The following is a 19,884-nucleotide window of genomic DNA, read 5'->3' on the forward strand; positions in this document are numbered from 1 at the left end:
CTCCTATTTGGCAATGTTAACTCATTACGTGGTAAGCAACCTTCCATTAGCCATTCTTGCACGTGGCTACTTTCAACAAGACTGTGCGCCTGCGCACTATCACTCAGATGATCGTGGTTATCTCGACAGGACATTCGGTCAACGATGGATTGGTCGGCTTGGTCCACTACCATGGGTGGCAAGATCACCAGACCTCAGCCCATGTGATTTCTGGTTATGGGGGATGGTAAAGGAGCGTGTTTACGCAACATAACCACGGGACATACAAGACCTTAAACAAAGAATTTCGACAGTGATACGCTCTCTACCGCAATACATATGTGTTCAAAAGTCTTGGACTCAATGGTTGACAGAATGCTCAAATGTATTCACATTTCTGGATCACAGGTTGAAGGGGTATATTAAATGTGTATGTTTCCCTTTCGGTGGTAACATTTTTTTTGCCCCACCCTGTATAGAGGCTCCGCAAAAAAAGGCTCATTTTTATAGTGTCTATATATACCTCTGTCGCAGTTAATGGGTTAAATTATTCTTTATTGCTGTTGTTCTGCCATCTAACCAATTGAAATGGTTGAAATCAAGGTCAAAGAGTCATCCACCCTCATTCTACAGGGGATATGTGTCTTGCTTGTTGACACAACCTGGATGGAAACATACCATTTTAGGATATATATTTTTGGTGAATTACCTTATAGTGGGTGAGTCACCTAAAATTACCTAACCAACTCTCTAGCCTTCTTAAACCCGAAGGTTCATGGCTGCAGCAACACAGGCCTTCCATCTTTCCCTATCTTGAGCAAGATCTATATACTCTTTTCCATCCCTACCGATTTCCTTTAGGTCCATCTCAACGTTGTCCCTCCATCTTCGTCTTGGCCTTCCTACAGGTCTCTTACCATCAGGTTTCCCAACAAGAATCCTGTGAACTCCTCTTTCCTCTCCCATTCGTGCCACATGGCCTGCCCACCTAAGTCTTCTTGATTTAATTATTCTAATAATATCTGGACATGAATACAAATTATGTAGTTCTAAATTATTTAACCTTCTCCACTCACCTGTCTCCTCATCCCTTTTAGGTCCAAATATTTTCCTAAGCATCTTATTTTCAAATACTCTCAATTTATGTTCCTCTTTCAATGTAAGGGACCAAGTTTCACACCCATATAATACTACAGGCAAAATTACTGTTTTGTATATTTTAACTTTTACTTTCTTAGATATTAAACGAGAAGACAAAAGTTTATGAAGAGAGAAGTAACATGCATTTCCTGAATTAAGTCTACTTTTTATTTCCTCTTTAATATCATTTTCATTTGTTAATATTACTCCTAAGTATTTGAATTTGGAAACTGGTTCAAACGAGTTGTTATCAATAATTAGATTTTGATTATTACCTAACACTTGGTTTCGACCTGTAAGCAAATATTTAGTTTTCTCTTTGTTAACTTTCAAATCTATCTCTTTACCAGTTTCGAAAAATATTTTAGTATTATTCTTAATTGTATTTATATCATCCCCTAATAAGTCTACATCATCTGCATATGCTAACAACTGAGTCATACCATTTAATTTTAGTCCTTTGTTAGTTTCTTTTACCTTCCTAACAGCATATTCTAAGGCAAAATTAAAGAGCAATGGAGATAATGCATCTCCTTGTTTTAACCCATCATGAATTGTAAAGTTGTCAGACACATTAATACCCACACGAATTTTACTTTCTGTTTCACTGGTGCATACTTTTATCATACTAACAAGCTTCTTAGGTATTCCAAACTCGACTAATATATTATATAATTTATCTCTTTTGACCGAATCATATGCTTTTTTGAAATCACTGAATAGCTGATGGACATTTTGGTTATATTCCCACTTTTTTTCAAGTGACTGTCTGATGTGAAAAATTTGATCTGTTACGTTTAAATACACATTGATAATCACCTATAATTTCATTAGCATATGGGTTAGTCTTGTTAAAATAATGTTAGATAATATTTTATATGTTGTTGAGAGTAGAGAAATTCCATGGTAATTATTGCAATTCATTTTATCACATTTTTTTAAACACAGGAACAATTATGGATTCTTTCCACTGTTGAGGGATTTCTTCTTTATTCCATATTAAACAAATTAATTTATGAATTTGACATATTAATGAATTTCTACCATATTTAATTAACTCAGCTGGTATTAAATCAATGCCAGATGCTTTGTTATTCTTTAGCCTTTTAATAGCAACATGAACATTTAAAAGGTCATTAAAGTAGTTCTTCCATCTATTTAGAATATCGCTTGGGTCAGCTAGAAAATCACCGTCTTTATCTTTTATCAAGTTTACTTTAGGTTGCCACCACTTTCTAAATTCATTTACACCTTTATATAAATCTCTGATATTTTTGGTTTTGTTGTTTGTTTCAATTTCCTAAATTTGCTTTTCAAGTAATCTCTTTTTTTTTTTTTTTTTTTTACTTCTAAACGTGCGGTTCACTTCTCGCATTATTCTATTATATTTGGTTAGATTTGTATCATCAGAGTTATTTAACCACCTAAGTCTAGCCTGATTTCTTATTTCTATTAGATTATGACATTCATTATCAAACCATGGCTTACTTTTTCTTGGTTTATGGTATCCTATACTTTCTTTAGCTGCTGATTCTATTGCATTAAGTATTTTCTCCCAATTCTTATTTACGTCTGTTTCATTTATATTTTCATCATTTAAATCCTGCAAAACATCAAATCTATTTGACAGTTTAATTTGGTAATCTTTCTTAATTCTTTCATCAGCAAATTTTCCTGTATTAAATTTTAGAACTTTTAGATTTTGTTGCTTATGATTTATCACTGCGAGTCTTTCTCTAATTTAGCAATTACTAAATAATGGTCACTGGCACAGTCAGCACCTCTATATGTACGAACATCAATTATACTAGTATGCCTTCTCTTATCAATGAGAATATGATCTATCTGATTATGAGTTTTACCATCTGGAGAAGACCAGGTATATTTATGGATATCTTTATGTTTAAAAGTGGTACTTTTCACAATTAAATTCTTTGAGGTTGCAAAAGTAATCAATCTTATACAATTATCATTACTTAATTCATGAAGACTTTCTTTACCAATCGTGGGTTTAAATGTCTCTTCTTTGCCAATCTGTGCATTACAGTCACCTAACAGAATTTTCATATCATACTGAGAAAATTTATCAAAGACCTGTTCTAACTCTGTATAAAAATCATCTTTAGTATTATCATCTTTATCTTCAGTTGGTGCATGTATGTTTATTAAAATAATTTTACACCACCTACCCTGTAAAACTGCATATGATATCCTATCATTAATAAATTCTACTGTTTTAAGAGCTGAGATAATTGTATTATTTATGAAAAAGCCTGTTCCAAAATTATGATTTTCAGTACCACCATAGAAAAAAGTATAATTTTTAGTTTTACAATTCCCTTCTCCTGGCCACCTAACTTCCTGGACAGCTACTACATCTAATTTATACTTAACTATCTCATTAACTGTACACTGAAATGCCCCAGGCTGGTAAAGCCTCAGAACATTCCAGGTGCCTAATTTAATATCCTTATTCCTAATGTAGATCTTATCCTTAGTCCAGGGACCTCCCAAAATAGTCCCCACCCGGAGATCTGAATGGGGGACTATTTTACCTCCGGAATATTTTACCTTGACATGTCTTTCTACAGTGCAGAGTTGTCAGCTCTACGCCTAACCCCCAATATGAATGGAGGACCGCACTTGTCGTTGGTCAGCGAATCCCTCGGATCTAGCTGGGAGGATCAAATTACCACTGGAAATATTTCGTGAAAAACAATAAATATTGAAAAACTGTTTTCGCAGATATATAGGTATGAGAGGGGCTCATGAAATTAGTGGACAATACATTCAACTATGCAAGGAACAACGATTTTCAACACAAACTTAGTTTTTTTAAAATGGAAACTCCATTTTATTTTCAACTCATTTGAAAGTACGGAAAAATTCATTAAGAATGGCATTTGTTACATTGTAATACATCAAATAGTTCTCAAGTAATTGTAACCTCAAGTTGGCAAATGCCATCGTGCATACATCGTGCATGCTTGTACTGCGTTTTTCCTACGCTCGCCATATATAAGTATCATCCGGGCTTTTAAGTTTGAAAATACTTTTCTCTCAGCAACAATTCTGTCATACACTATCACAAATGTCTTGTTAATTAGTGTAGTTTTTTACGCTCTTGCTTTATTTGATAAATCAATTTGAAAGAGGAAAAATGTATAAGGTGCAAAGTTAAACTTGAAAACTTAAAGATTTGTCATGACCAAATGAGAGTTGATTGTTCAGATGTACTAAAAATTATGACTTAAATGAATGAACGTCAATTTAAAATTAGAAAGATGTTAATGTAACTGATGGCGGAATGTTTAAAATTTATACTTTTTAATTAACAAATATTTGTTAACTCAGAAAGATGTATCGGAACCTTTTAGATAATTTTTCACAGCTTCCTTATGTACAAACTACACATTTTATTGTACCCTGCAGTTGTTGGAATGTACTCCCTCTGTCCCATAATTATTGTCTGGTACACCTTTGTTTGTCGTCTCATAATAATTGCCCGATATTCAAACTGTGACATTGGAGTATACAGAAGAAGATCATGAGACATGGGAATGAGTCATACAACTTTATTACTCAAGGATCAGTACAAATTGTGCTTTCCATCTGCCTCTTCGTCTATCATTCCTGTACTACCATTTTAGCATACTGGATTATAATTATGGGACAGAGGGAGTAACAACATTCCTAAGCACAATGCATGGTATGCAGAAGTGTAACATGTTTGTTACTCTACACGAATGGCATCAAAAGGGGGATATGTATGTTAGGACACACGAATCAACTTGCGAGAATGTTTGTTTCAAGCATCAATTTCACATTACAATTACTTGAGAACCATTGACGTATCACAATGTAACAAACGCCACTCTTAATGAATTTTTACATACTTTCAAATGAGCTAAAAATAAAATGGGGTTTCCATTTTTTTTAAAAAAAACAACTAAGTTTGTGCTGAAAACCATATTTCCTTACATAGCTGAACATATTATGTCCACTAATTTCACGAGCCCCTCTCATACCTTTATATCTGCGAAATCAGTTTTTCAATATTTATTGATGTTCACGAAATATTCCCGGTGGTAATTTTAGGTGACTCACCATGTATAATAAAAAATATATTTCAATATACCTTAGCTGCTGAAATAAATGCATCTTTGGACACCTTTAGTCCGAACACCCTGCATTGGTACTTTATTTGTATTGCAAAACATTTCTCATCAGTCCATTCTTGTCAAGAACTTTAAGTCACAAAAAACAAACATGAATCTCACAGGTCAGTAAATTTTACATCTTACCTAGTGTTTTGTACATAAATCCAAAAAACAGGCACATGACAATGGGAGCAACATATTGCAGAGTGACGACACACAGATAATAAAATACAGCTGCAATCTGTAAAGTGAGAAAAGAAAAATTACTACAATGGTGGAAAATACATAAGCAAAGAGTAAATTCAGACAAATACAATTTGAAGCATGTAATGTGATGCATACAATTGCAGTGCACTACTTACACATCAATATTAATCAATATTTCGAACAAGCTTTAATTAAATTTTCAATTTTCACACAGCGAGAATAGGGAAAGTTATCAGGTTAGCTCGTCAAAAATCCTCCCATTCGTTTACTACACACTTTTCATTAAGTGTATAAACACGTTGATTGGTTGAAATGCTACGAGGCACATATTTTTGGTAAATAAAAAAGCAAAATTTCGGTACAAAAACTGAGTCAATTTCGGGTTCAAAAGCGGTAAATAAAATGAAATATCGGTGTTATAGCGGTGAAAAATTGGATGAAAAGTGGTATATAAAAATACATTTTGGTTTTAAAATTGTGAATATAATCCTAAATTTGATTTAAAAACTACACTTATTCCACAGAATTAACATTTCACATCTAATAGCACATTTATGTACAAGTAGTTATAAGAGTATTAAGTTTATTTCTGTGTAAAGGAGTCCATTTTTGCTTCTCCAATATTAACAGCAGAATTAATCAATTTTCCGGGAATTGCATAACTCACAGGATACTTCAGACTTCAGAAAGTGTCGCGTCGGTATATAAATGGTAAATTTCGTGTTTAAGAGTTAATTTCGCTTTTTGAAGTTCATTTCGCATTATTTCGTGACAAAACATGGTCACAAAATGCATCTCACACCTTTCAAAAACATGAAAAATTAACACTACAATGTGTTTTTTCAAATTTCGTTTTTTCGTCAAAAACGAAATATGCATGCCCCTATACATTGGTTTCGAGCTTTTGGAAAATATTATTTGTCCTTGAGTAAATAATTCAGATATGTTTGGACAGATATACTTCCTTCAATTCAAATAATTTGATTTGCTCATAATCTCAGTGTAACTGTTTGATAAATTATTAAACTTTTATCGTAAATTAATTAACTAAAAATTTTTAAAAGGCAATAAAAACAAACAATGGCACATATGATATGTAACTTGCATACAAGAATATTATTATGATAGCAAGTGATAAATGGACCTTGGGTCAATATTTATATTATAATTGTTTGAAAATATTTGAATGGCTAATTGTAACATTATAATGATAAAATTACGTCATTATGTTACAGCCTCCTTTGGTAAATATGAAGGAACAGGAACAAAGAATAAAGAAGAGAAGATGAAAACTAAGAACTGAGCAGGGAATTAATGAGGGAACTTAAGAAGAGAAATCAAAACATTCCATAATTTAACAGTACACAATGAAATCCTGATTTTACATTTCCCCACACTGTACAAACTTTTCGGTCCCAATAAAGCAAAATATAAAATTTCTCCCAGATTTTAAGTCTTTCCACCACAATCCCTCAATTAAATAAAACGACATTTTACTGCATACAGCTGCGTGCCTCTAACTTGACAAAACAGATAGCGAAAGTTGCAGTTCGGACAGATGTTGAATCTGTGACCTTGGAATTTTCTTCCAAGCACAATTAATTAAAGTCTAATGGATGACTTGCCTTTTTCTGTAGTTCAACATTCGTTATTCTCCCAGCTTCCTTTTTCTGTTCTTCGATTCTGTGATGAGCAATGTTCAAATATGCTTGTAAATACAATGGCATTAATGCAAAACGAAGTACAACAGCAAATAATATCATTGCTAATCGAAGAGTATCAAATGTTGATTCTTGCATTCTGAAAAAAAAAAATAATAATTTTGCTTTATACATACAAATACAATGCAGTTTAATGAAATAAACAATTCAGATCATCAATATTACAGTATTGGCCCGAAAATAAGCTGCATTCTATATCCAAATTTCAACTGTGAAAAGTTAAGGCATGACTTATATTTGTGACCTTGGTTATTACGACATTTCATCATATCGTATATTGTTTAAAAATGATGCTTATTTCTCATTTTTTAATAATGTAAATGTGTTATGTCACTAACAACACCATGTTGGTATACTCTACGTCAAGAAAAAATGTTTACGTACTTGTTACTACTGAAGTTAATAACAATACTGCACCTAACAAGAAAATAAATGTGTTGAAGGGACGTTCTGTATGTTCATATTGTTTTCCAAATACTACAGGGTGAGTCATAAGTCGCCATACAAATGGTGAAAACGGTGACTAATGTTTATTTTTTTCTTTTCAGGCAGGTGAACCAATGAAATAGAGATGCCACTAACAAAGGAAGAACGGATTGACGTCATTCTGTTGGCTGGGAGTGGTACCACCCTTCATGTAGCACGTACATTCAATGCAACCCACAGAACGAAGATAACCCATGACACCGTAGCACCCTCCTTTCATCTGTTGCTGTCTTTGGTCTTTCAGGCCTGCTTTCGTCGGTGACTGAACGTGTCCTTCTGAATTTCTTGATAAGTTTGGCCACGGTGTCATGGGTTATCTGTGTTCTGTGGGTTGCATTGAATGTACGTGCTACATGACGGGTGGTACCACTCCCAGCCAACAGAATGATGTCAATCCGTTCTTCCTTCCTTAATGGCATCTCTTTTTCATTGGATCACCTGCCTGAAAAGGAAAAATAAACATTAGTCACCGTTTTCACCATTTGCATGGAGACTTATGACTCACCCTGTACATATACAGAATAAAATTAAAATGACTCATGGCGTAAGAGCCTGTTAGGCCAGTGCCTAACTACCAACTGCCAGCCTCACTCCACAGACACGGTGCGAGACTCATAGAATAAAAATGCTACCAGTAATTTTTCTTCCCCCAGTCTCTGATTATTGTATTTTTCCTTCCTCCCCCCTCAAACTTTAAGGGTGCAGGCTTATATCAAACTGCAGCTAATTTTCGGGTCAATATGGAATACTCTATGTTTATTGTGTAAATTTTATATTTCTTTATATAATTATTATTATGGTGGCCGCGGTGGCTCAGTCGGTAATGCGTCTGACTACCATGCTAAAGGTCCCGGGTTCGATCCCCGGCCGGTTCAAATCCGGGAACTTTTCTAACGGTGGAAGCGGCCCCGGCGCCTACCCAGCGTCGAATAACATGGGTACCTGGGGGAAACCCTGGGGGGGTAAAGGTGGTCAGGGGCGTGATGCTGATCACATCACCCCCACTCACGACCGGATCAAGAAAGTGTGGGGCGTTACCCCCACACCCCCTATACGCCTTCATGGCGTGGTGCTATGCACAGGAACACCTTACCTTAAAGGTAAAAAGGTAAAGTGTTCCCCTTACACCTTACCTTACCTTATATAATTATTATTTAATTCATTTACACATTTATTGTAACATTAAACACATTTTTTTAAAACATGTTATTTTGAGCACATTATTTTACTGTGGATGTTTGATGATTACATTAACATTATGTAATGGGCTATTACAGTATTGGTTACTGACACCAGCAAAGTCTACATCACTATTCTATTATTGGTACATTTCAAAACTAAACAAATCTTCATGGGGCAACAACCTTTAGGCACCAAGGAATGCCAAGTGGCCTTTCACTGAGCAAGGAGTGTCAGTGGATTGAGTCCCATTGCCACTGTTTTCTGGCTGTTGAGACTGGAGTCCACAACTTCTTTTCAAGTAGCTCCCCAATTTTCCTCACCATGATGGATTAGCGCAGACATTTTGAACCTTCCACTCAAGATAACTCGTACAAAATGGCAGGAGTGATAACTCTTTGGCTACACAGGAAGTCAAATTATAGTAATTTATCGGAATATCACACAGGTAAAATTTTTGGTGATTTTTCTGATAAACTAATACCGTATCTACGCATATATAATACGCACCCTGATTTCTGATGAGGAAAAGTGACAAAAAATTATATCTCGTATACAATGCGCAGTATAATGCAGGTTCAAGAAATGGCTTTCTTAGTTCTAGGTCATAAAGCTGTTGCTATGCCAACCAAGAGAGAACAACATCATACCTATTCAATGACTCACCTGTTGCTATGTGGACCAAGAAGATAATATCCTCTTGTGTAAACAATAAGTCACCAACCCATGCCACCTCCCCCTCTCCCTCCACTGTGTTTAGCATCCCAAAGCTTTCACTCTTTAACCATTATATTTATTCTGTAATAGTAGAAAGCCAGATCAAAATTATGTTATGGATTTGCAGTGCTCAGGAAGTTATATTCTATTATTTCTTGATTAACAAATACCGCTGATGTGAATCCCATGTGACGGGAGGTTCATGCTCGAATTCTGCCAGAACGGCACTGCTTTTCTTGGTGTTGCAGAACATATATTACAAAGTGAAAAATCATAGAAAATGACCTTTAAACTTTTATACGTGGTCTTGTTCATTTTCTCTTTACTTTTCTTAAAAAAAAAACCTTCAAAATATATACTTTTTCCATGACTAACGAAACATTTATGAGAGGCACATTCAGGACCCTCAAACTAGCAGTTAACAGCACAAGACTTCTTTCATTAAGGCATTTACAACACTCCACATATGTCATTATTTGACCACTAATGCATTTAAATTATTATTATCTTTTTCATCCAAAGTACCACAAAAATCACAACATTCCTTCATTTTGTGATGAGCTTAATTCAACCGCATTGCATATTAGTGTCAGCATCTTGAATGGAATACTGTTACCATATTCAGAAACTGCAATTTCAAGCTTTACAACGATATATATCATGATAGGGTTCCGCAAACATGAAAAATCAATGCAAGTGCCACAAAATCATACAATGACCCTGTACGGTTTCATGTTGGCTTTTCTGTACAACATGCTTATACAACAAATACCATACAAAGTATCGACTTACAATGGAGCAGTCATTCCGGTAAATATTCTAACTGTGAAGTAATCACGACTCAAGGGCCTCACCCACATCAGTACAAGAAGAAAAGGCATGGCAAAACTCAGGTTCATCAGCAACTTGACAATTTTTCTTTCGGCACAATACCTGCAAACAAGAAAGAAGCTGTAACTAGTTTACAACATTAACAGTGCTACACATGAAAGAAAAGAATAAACCCATAACTGGAGATACACGTTTGCAGGTCTAATACAGAGTGATTCAAAAGTCATGCAAATTTGACTGATTACAAATGGCATGGAAACTTTACAAGATATTCATATTGGTTTATACTAGGGCTAAACCGATGTCACTTGGAACCAATACCAGTGCTGATACTCTTGCCCATTTCCACTGATATCAACACTGATTTTTGGGACTGATTTTACCTCGATTTCATGTTTATTAGGGCACCAAGGTGAAAAAAAACTTAAAATGTGGGAAAATGTAAAATCGAGGAAAATTGTATGACATTTTGCTATATTGTGACCATCAAGATTGATGTATGAGGGGGTAGTCAAATGAAAACCGAACACCCACCATAAAACACATTCCTCACAAAAGTTGGCAACACTGTTGTTACATATCGCTACTGCCATCTGTAGGGTAGGAGAAATGCTTAGTGAAAACACACAGGTCCACACAGTTGCTTCATCATTGCTCAGGAGGTGAGCGTAATGAAAAGAGTGTTCGTCCAGCATTGGAAATGGAGGCAAGCAAAGAAGAGCAGAGAGGTGTGGTTCGTTTTTTGGTGGCTGAGGGTGCTGGAACACACGAAATTCATCGTCGCATGTCTGCAGTGTATGACGAACACTGCATGTCCCTGACAAGTGTGCACGAGTGGCAGAAGAGATTCTGCGAAGGACGCACATCACTGCAAGACGATCCGCGCCCGTGACAGGCCCATCGAGCCATTACGCCTGATGTGATTGCAAGGATCGATGGTCTGATCCAGGAAGACCGACAAATCACAGACGAAGAAATTCGTGTTCAGGTCCCCCAACATGAGTCCTCACCAGTTTTCCGCTTGGGAAACAACACCATTCGCTACTGTGGGAATCTTATCTGTTCCGCAATTGTAGCTCTTAACCCCAAGGTTTGTTTTGTCATAGTTCCTATGAAAATTAGTTTTTGTGTAATTTGATTTGCGAGAGTATGTATTCTCTTTATCTGCACTAGATGCTTGTTCCACAGCCACTTGAGCTACTTTAGTTTTAAAGTTTCGATTTTTAACACCATATTCTGAATTGCTCATCCTAAGTGGGATGTCTCTAAGCGATTCAAAATTCTCTATGGCTTGCAATGCTCTTTGCAATGTCTGAACATTATTTACCACAAAGTGCTCTCTGATCTTAAATGGCAAAAGCGTAGCCACTTGTGGAATCAAGTGTGCTTCCTCCGCATGAGGCTGGATGGATTTGAGTAATTTATAATTCTTGTTTACAAATTTCTGTAAGTTACCATGTGCAGCTCTAGAAAATTGAGTATTCAGTATCCTAGTCAATTTAACACTCTTCCACCTAGAATTCTCATAGTGAGACAGAAAGGCATTTCTAAAAACATGGTAAGTATTGAAGGAAGATTTATTCTGAGTGTACCAACTTTTTGCACAGTCTTTGAGTAACTTAGGTATATATTGCATGTAATCCTTTTCCTTGATATTGTAAATATCCATCATTTCCTCAACTTTCTCTAAAAATTCCGATGGCATACTGTCCATCAAGATTCCATCAAACTGTGGAAACTTGCACAATTCTTGTAGCTTTATGAAAGATTGTCGGTGCGCTAAAGAATTGTCATATTGAGTCCTAGTCACAAAAGTTGCACTTTGAGAAGGACCATTTACATCACTCTTATTTATTTACTTATTATGATGCAAACAAGAATCACCTTTTACATAATCTTGGCGATGACCAGATGGTGTTCCTCTACGGTTATTGGTAGAATCAAATAACTTTTCTTCTGAGCCAGATGACTCTGTTTCAGTATTAGTGGCTTTATCACATACCTTAGATACATGCCTGCGCACTACATCCTCATCAACACAATTATCAGAACTATTCACTACTGTAGGAACTTTTGCACCTTTTCTCTTTGTAAGAGTACTTCTGCAAGCTGATTCTAACCTACACTGACTAATGGGTGACAACACTTCTTTAACCAATGTTAAAACTTCTAGCTTTACACCCATTATTTGTTCCTGTAGAACCCGGTCCTGAGAGTGATCACTATTCTCTCATTTGCAATCACTTGTCACAAGTCCTTGCATGGTGTGAATAAGTTCATTTGGCATCTTTCCTGCTGAGCCATCCTCTTCATTATGAAGCACTTTGTACTGAAATTGATCAGAATTCATCACTTGGTTAGGTTGAATTTGTGGAGAAGAAGCACCATCACACACTGAAGGTTTAGGTAAACTTGAAAGAGAAGACAAAGTATTTGCTAAATGCTGTTTAGTTTCACACCATTCCTTTTGCATGCGTCTCATGTCAACATACAGTCGCTCTGCCAAATCTACATGTGCTTCTTGTACAGCACCAACCTGCTTACCCAAAGTTTCCATCTTTTGTTCCACAACACTGGATACTGCAGAAATATCAGTATCCACTTTCATGGATAATGCTTTTATATGGGATTCCACATTCTCTGTTCTTATCAAACACTCCTTCTTATATTGAGCAAGATCAATTCTAATTTCTCTTTTAATTGAGCATCAGAAGTTTGATGAAGAGTTGTCAGCCCTGATTTAAGCACCATCTGGCTAGCTTTCAGCTCTATCAATTGAGCATTCAGAAACAAGAACAAGATGCAAAACAAGACAAAGATTATACGCTTGAACCTTTTCAACTAATCACCTGACATCTCATAATCTTATATATATGACGATTAATGTGATGAAAAGAGAAGAAGTGAGACTAAAATCGAGAAGACAATTCAATTCAGTCTAATCTATCTCACTAATCAATCACTTTGATAAATGTCCTCGGTTAAATATGAAGTCTTGATTGGCACATCATTTTATGTATATACCTGTCAAAAATTCAAATCAATGTTATAGTTCAGTAGGAAGCTACGGATATATGTTGAAAAGGAATACCAGCTTACATATGCTGATGAATAGCGTTTATGTTCAACAATAATAAATATTTTTATAATTATTATATTGATAAAAAAACTAGAAATAACAAAAGTTACAAGAACATTAATTATGCATTTGTTTACAAGAACATTTATAACATATAAATGTTATTTATATGAAGAAAATATTTCTTTATTATCTCCTTGTGAGGCAGAGTAAGTCTCTTTCTTAATATTTTGGCATGCATCAGTTCTACATCTGAGTATACTCAATATGCCAATTTCTTCAACCAGGTTTACAAGATGGCTTCCATTCTTCAATTTTTAAAACTCCACATATGGTTAATTCACATCCAAAATGCAGAAGATATTTCTCTCACTTTGTCTTATTTCTCAAAACATTCATTTGAGGTGATGCATTATTCATCTACTAGCTTGATAATGCAGATGCAAGCAGATAATAATTTCCTGTTTCCAATTTTTAAACTTGGCACTTTTCACAAGTTCCAAATCTTTTTTTAAAGATTATGCCATTATAAAAGCATTTTCAAGATTCTGTTATGAACAAAATGTCTCTATATAGTTTAAACAAACTATTAAAGATTAACTTGCAAAGTATAATCTTTCAAAATATCAAGATTTATACAAATATCAATCCTTCACCAATAGCCACATTTTTACTTATCCTCCATCCATCATCAGATTCCTCAAAAGTCACAGACAACTAGTATTAGAGCAACTAGTTCAAGCCAGATTTTTTAGTATGTGTTATCTTCAATTGTTTTTGTTTTATATTTTTGCCCATAAGTGCTTAACAGCTTGAATGTTTGTGTAGTAAATGTACATATTTGCTCTGTTACAGCTATTTTACTATGTATATCACCATATACTTATCTAATGATTACAATTTCCATTTTTTGAATGTTGATACAAAATACCAAGTATGACATCATATTATACACGAACAATTTTAAAGAGTTGACCTTTGTATATAAACCTTGATGCCAATGCAAATGTACACAATTTCAATAAATGTAATTATAAATTTGAATGTACCCTATCTTTCTTATCTGAAAGAACACATATGATTGAAAATATTTGTTTTTCATTTTGTCAGTCAAAAATAACTGTTATGAATATGAATTCAAAATATTGCACAATTTGATAATTTTGTCATCATACACAAATTGGCTTTTTTAAACATCATATTTAATAAAATTAGTTTAAATAGTAATTTCAGACATTTAATTGCATTATATGAATACATTTTGAGTAATCATATGACTAAATTATTATAAATATTGCACAAATGTGGAACTTTGAACTTAGCCTAACCACTTTCAAATGTTGTTATGACAATGTATTATTTTTATTGTCATACTGCTTGTCGACTTCCTCGAGCGTGGAGTCACAATCAATGCGCAGCTCTATGCAGACACGTTGCAGAAACTGCGACGTTCCATAAAGTCAAAATGCCCTGGAATGCTGTCGGACGGAATCATCCTTTTGCATGATAATGCCCGTCCCCATACTGCCAATCTGGTGAGGGATAAGCTTCAGACATTTGGCTGGGAAACACTTGAACATCCTCTGTACAGCCCTGATATTTCCCCTTGTGACTTCCACATTTTTGGTGACCTGAAGAAAGACATTCGTGGACGTCGGTTTCATTTGGACGAGTAAGTGCAACAGTGGGTGAGGTTGTGGATCCGTCAGTGACTTTTTTCTACAAGACTGGAATTGATAGTCTTGTCACCCAGTGGGATAAATGTTTTAACACTTGTGGCAATTACTTTTGAATAAAACAAACTCCCTTGTCACTTTGTAGCAGGTGTTCGGTTTTCATTTGACTGACCCTCATATAATGCAGGGAAATTGTAAAATTCACAACCATAAAATCGGGGTTCCACTATACCTACTTAATTGAAGGATACCCTTTGCTTATGACATCCAGTAGAGGAAGTCCAAGTGAAGGTGCATTGATTCAACAATACTTTTCAAAGGATTGACAGCACTGTTTTAGCACACACTGTGGCTGGCTGTTTTATAATTTATTAAGCAGTGCCATGTTGGAAATGAACAACAGAACGACTATCGCACTTCCTTTGTGGAATGGAATCAAGAGTAATTCCACATTTTGAGTATACATTACTGCTTCAAGAAGAACAAAGGATCGGTGCTCTAAACATGAGTGTGCTAAGTAGCCTGTTTTGGTTTATCTTTTTTATAAACAAAATAGAATAGTGAAAGTGGTATAATCAAACAGAACTGTACATGAAGAATACTATGACTTGTTCATGTTAAGTTTATTTATTTTCTACGTATCCTATCACAACAATGACCAGGGCTTTTAATCAGTCACGTGTAATGCTCTCATTTGTAAAGTGTTGGAAACCTCTATAATGAGTGTCATGTAAATAATAAACAACTCTTTTAAAGATATACATTCAGTAGCTCACATGTAATACATCATTGTAACAATAAAGAACATTATGGAACACACTGTATAATATATTTAACTTCAGCTCATGGTCTCTGGAAACAGTAGTACATATCAGTACAAATAAATATAATCAACGATGACTGATGCTCATAATGTCAAGTCTACATCAAAACTAGGGAGATCCAATGAAGAACCCCATAAACCAAAGGCACGAGCTATAATTCAAATCAATTTAAATAATGTATTTCTAGAGGTTAAATACTGCCCCCAATATTTTGACACACTTTACATGTGTATTTGTCAAGAGTAATTTAAAATAGATCTTAAAAAAAGCTGGAAAGTAAATATCTTGTCACTACAATTGCTGCATTTCACTTAATATTAAACCCATTGTAATGTCGCAGGCGAGAATCATTAACTAAAACTATGCATTTTATATTAACATACCTCAAAGAATCCCAGTGCATCTTGGCCATTCTCAATCCTGGGAAGGTGAAGAGTGCACCAATAAGGCCACACCACAAAGCAAGGCAAAACTTCAGGAAGAGCTTTGATGCTGGACCTCTGAAATATAAACCAATGCATACTTTAATCCATATTTAAACAATGAATAAATTGATATGCTTCATGACTTCTACACATTAATGCCTTTTCTTTTATTAGGGATTATAATAATTAATGATAAGATATTAGTTCTTGGTCAAAAATAAATTTGTATAGGGTCATTCCACATCAAACACATGTTTTTTTTTAAAAAAAATCTACTTGACCATCCTCTGATTTTGATGAAATATGGCAATCTTCCTCAGGTTAATCTGGACAGGATCTACACTTTAAAGTGGGATCCAAAATACTGTACAATCCCCAAGCCAAGATAACTAAACATACACTTCTGGTGTGTCAAGTGAATAGCCATGTAAAGTTGTGTGCTGTGTGTGTGTGTGGTTATCTTGGCTTCTGGGAAACCAGGACGAAACGTTGCAAGGAAAATAAAATAAAAACCACTTAAAATAATTATTTTGCATCTATAAAAAGTGGAAATGCAAACCTTTAAGAAGAATCTAGAAAAAGGACATTCATTAAAACTCCATTTTAAGTTCATCAAATTGAGCTAAAGATTTGGAAATGGGTTCAACATACAGTTAATTTCATGAGCTTACCTGTGATATGCAACACAATAGGGTTTATAATAACAATTATTTTGATTTTCTTGTAAAGCTATAATCTAAGTTTAAAAAATCAGAAATTGTTCAAAGTACCTGCCATTTAGGACTGGAGCTTGCTACTCCTTTTCAAGTAGCTTCCCAATTGTTCTTATTATGCTGAGAACACACTAAAATTTTACACCTCCCAGCAGAGATCAAATCTTCGACCACTCATACGATTCAGCTAAGCACAAATCGCATCCTGTATAATCAAAGCACGGTAAATGGAAGGTAAATCTTAAAATGGATTTCACCATTCAATTTGGCAGAAAGTTTCACACGATTTTGATATGTCAAATGCCCCTATTCCCGTTTGAAAAATTTAGGTTGAATCCAAGATGGCAGACGCCATGTGTAATATGCATCAGTGATGCAGTGCTTGGATACTGCATATGGTTCCACACTTTTGAAACACCTTGTACATGGTTAGAGGAAAAAAATTAGAAACGAGGTTACCATGCAACATAAGAAATTTTGCGAAATACTTACTTGGAATCTAGACCTTGTCCTTCAAGCAGGAGAGAAGCACTCTGATTGAAGCTGGAGTATGCCTTTTCCAGGCCTAGTTCTAGAGTGGTTTCGTCAACAATCAGGATCATCATTGAGAAAAGAAAGTATGAAAATCCCATGACTATGCACATGGAACGTTCTCCAACAGACTCCTCCCCTCGAAAGTACAGGATCATCAGTGAGAGCAATATTTTACTAGTAACGAATTAAGGAAAAAAGCTGTAACAGAGTACACTGTCAGTATAGCCACATTAATAATAGAATTAGCAATAAAAAAAATACTTTTAGTTGACTGAATATTTAATATTAACTGGTAGCTTGTAAAAATGCAAGTATTTAGTATTAAATTAATTTTATGAGCTTTCATTTGCATACAATACCAATGTTTCTTTTGTGATATCTTTTCTGTGATATCCACGGCTCGATTTGCTTGACTTTTCAATAAACTTTTACCTATAACTTGATTTTCCTAACTCTTCTATGACTTTTATTTAGCCTTGCCTCGATTTTCTTGCAATTTCTATGACCTACTTTTAGTCATAGCTCCATTTTCCCTGTCGGCAACCTGCTCAGACAATAAAGTGCATCCAAACTTGTAAATGAACCTAAGAACTAAGCTATTCTTCATTTAAATAATTAAATAAATGAAATTTTAAAAAAAAGTCATGATACGAGATACTTTAAAATTTTAACACAAATGTTGCCAGTACATGCCGTAAGAAATTTTTTAATGTCAAACTACGCTATTGTTGCCTGGGTGGTGAAGCACACTGAGCAGTCAACTCACAGTCTCACCGTTTATGGTTACCGGTTCAATTCCTAACCTAGACCTTCATGTTTCTTGTTTCTTTGTAAGCATCTCTTATTCAATTTCACCTAATCATCATTCATCCTCATCATGGCAATTAGATTAAAGATGCACCAAAGAGACATAAAATAAGAAAAACACAAAAAATCAAGAACTAAACTTTCAGAAGGAGACTTAAGAATTGAGAAGAAACTGTCCAATTACACAGACAAAAATTCTAAATGAATGGCAAATATAATTTGAAGGATACAGAGAGAATCCAAGGCTAAGGAGACACCACAACATACTTAGATTAACTTCATCCTTTATCGGAAAGATTCCATAATATATCTGAAAATAAAAAAAAAGAAAATATATAGTGCGATGAAGTAGGAAAGTTGCTCATTCTGATTTACTTGCTGATAAATTTCTGAACCAATTTCAATGGCAATATTTAATCAATTACGATATGCATGATTACCTAACAGAAATTCACCATGGTAAAAATACTACAAAAAAATTGCTGTGTTGTATTAGAAATATTGAATTAAGTTGAGCATTTTGAAATGACTACATGAAATCAGGGTATCAGAATTATATTTTTTAATGTTTTCTTTGAAATGCAACATTATGTTCTCTGCGCCAAAAATTTTGAAAGTGAGATTATTTATTTATATACATGGTGAAAGGGAAACATCACACATGCCCACAGGGAGGTTTCATGACTCAATCGCGTCATGGATATTTTTTTGGGGGGGACAAAATTTTATACCAATTCTATATATATTCATACAAAAATTGGGGGGGGTTGTCTTGTTTGATTGGCTTGTTATTAATGTTTAGTTTTGCTTATTATGTACAGTTTATCTATCTACCTGTGGGTGCTTATGCCTTTAGAATCGGTTTGAATGGAAGGGGGAGGGGGAAGTGCTATTCGCATTAATACAAGGTTAGTCGAGCAGACAACTAAGAATGGTAGTGAGCCCGAGCACTTTTGTATGTTTTATGTTAGCAAATATGGAAGTGAGCCTAAAATATTTAAAGTAAACATATATTGCTTAAATAAGTGTATTATACTATTATACAGTGACGTAACCACAGGGTGGGGATTGCTCCCCAAACCTTCGACGGAAGTTAATTCTAAGGGGGCAAACATGGACCGCCAAGGGCACCTGCAGGGGGGCACAGAGGAGCAATTACCCTTTTTCGATTTTAAATTTTATGCAAATAAAAATACATTTGTACATTTTTCTTGCTCACTTTGCTGGCTATGTCTACTTTTCTCATTTTTGTCAAGTTCAGAGCTGTAGCTAGGGGGCAGCAGGAGTCGGCCATGGGCGCTGGATGATCTAAATTTAAAAAGTTCTACTTGGATCGTTCGGAAATGAATTGGACTGGCAACATTGCATTGTTGCAAATAACATTTGTCAAGCAAACTTTGTTTTGC

At 34.8% G+C, this 19,884-nt stretch overlaps 1 protein-coding gene across 1 annotated transcript in view; it reads right to left on the minus strand.

Annotated features, from left to right (window-relative positions):
- Window positions 1–19,884, minus strand: part of emei (transmembrane protein 161-like emei) — a 49,279-nt gene that overhangs the window by 6,837 nt on the left and 22,558 nt on the right. The window contains exons 5-10 of the mRNA XM_083128192.1: window positions 18,709–18,788; window positions 17,630–17,845; window positions 16,383–16,499; window positions 10,382–10,522; window positions 7,112–7,286; window positions 5,424–5,520 (exon numbers count right to left, since the gene is read on the minus strand). Coding sequence (XP_082984318.1) covers window positions 5,424–5,520; window positions 7,112–7,286; window positions 10,382–10,522; window positions 16,383–16,499; window positions 17,630–17,845; window positions 18,709–18,788 — 826 coding nt within the window. The remainder of the gene's footprint in view (window positions 1–5,423; window positions 5,521–7,111; window positions 7,287–10,381; window positions 10,523–16,382; window positions 16,500–17,629; window positions 17,846–18,708; window positions 18,789–19,884) is intronic.

Source organism: Lepisma saccharinum, chromosome 9 (genome assembly GCF_977018435.1).
Source record: "Lepisma saccharinum chromosome 9, izLepSacc3.1, whole genome shotgun sequence".
NCBI classification, from domain to species: domain Eukaryota; kingdom Metazoa; phylum Arthropoda; class Insecta; order Zygentoma; family Lepismatidae; genus Lepisma; species Lepisma saccharinum.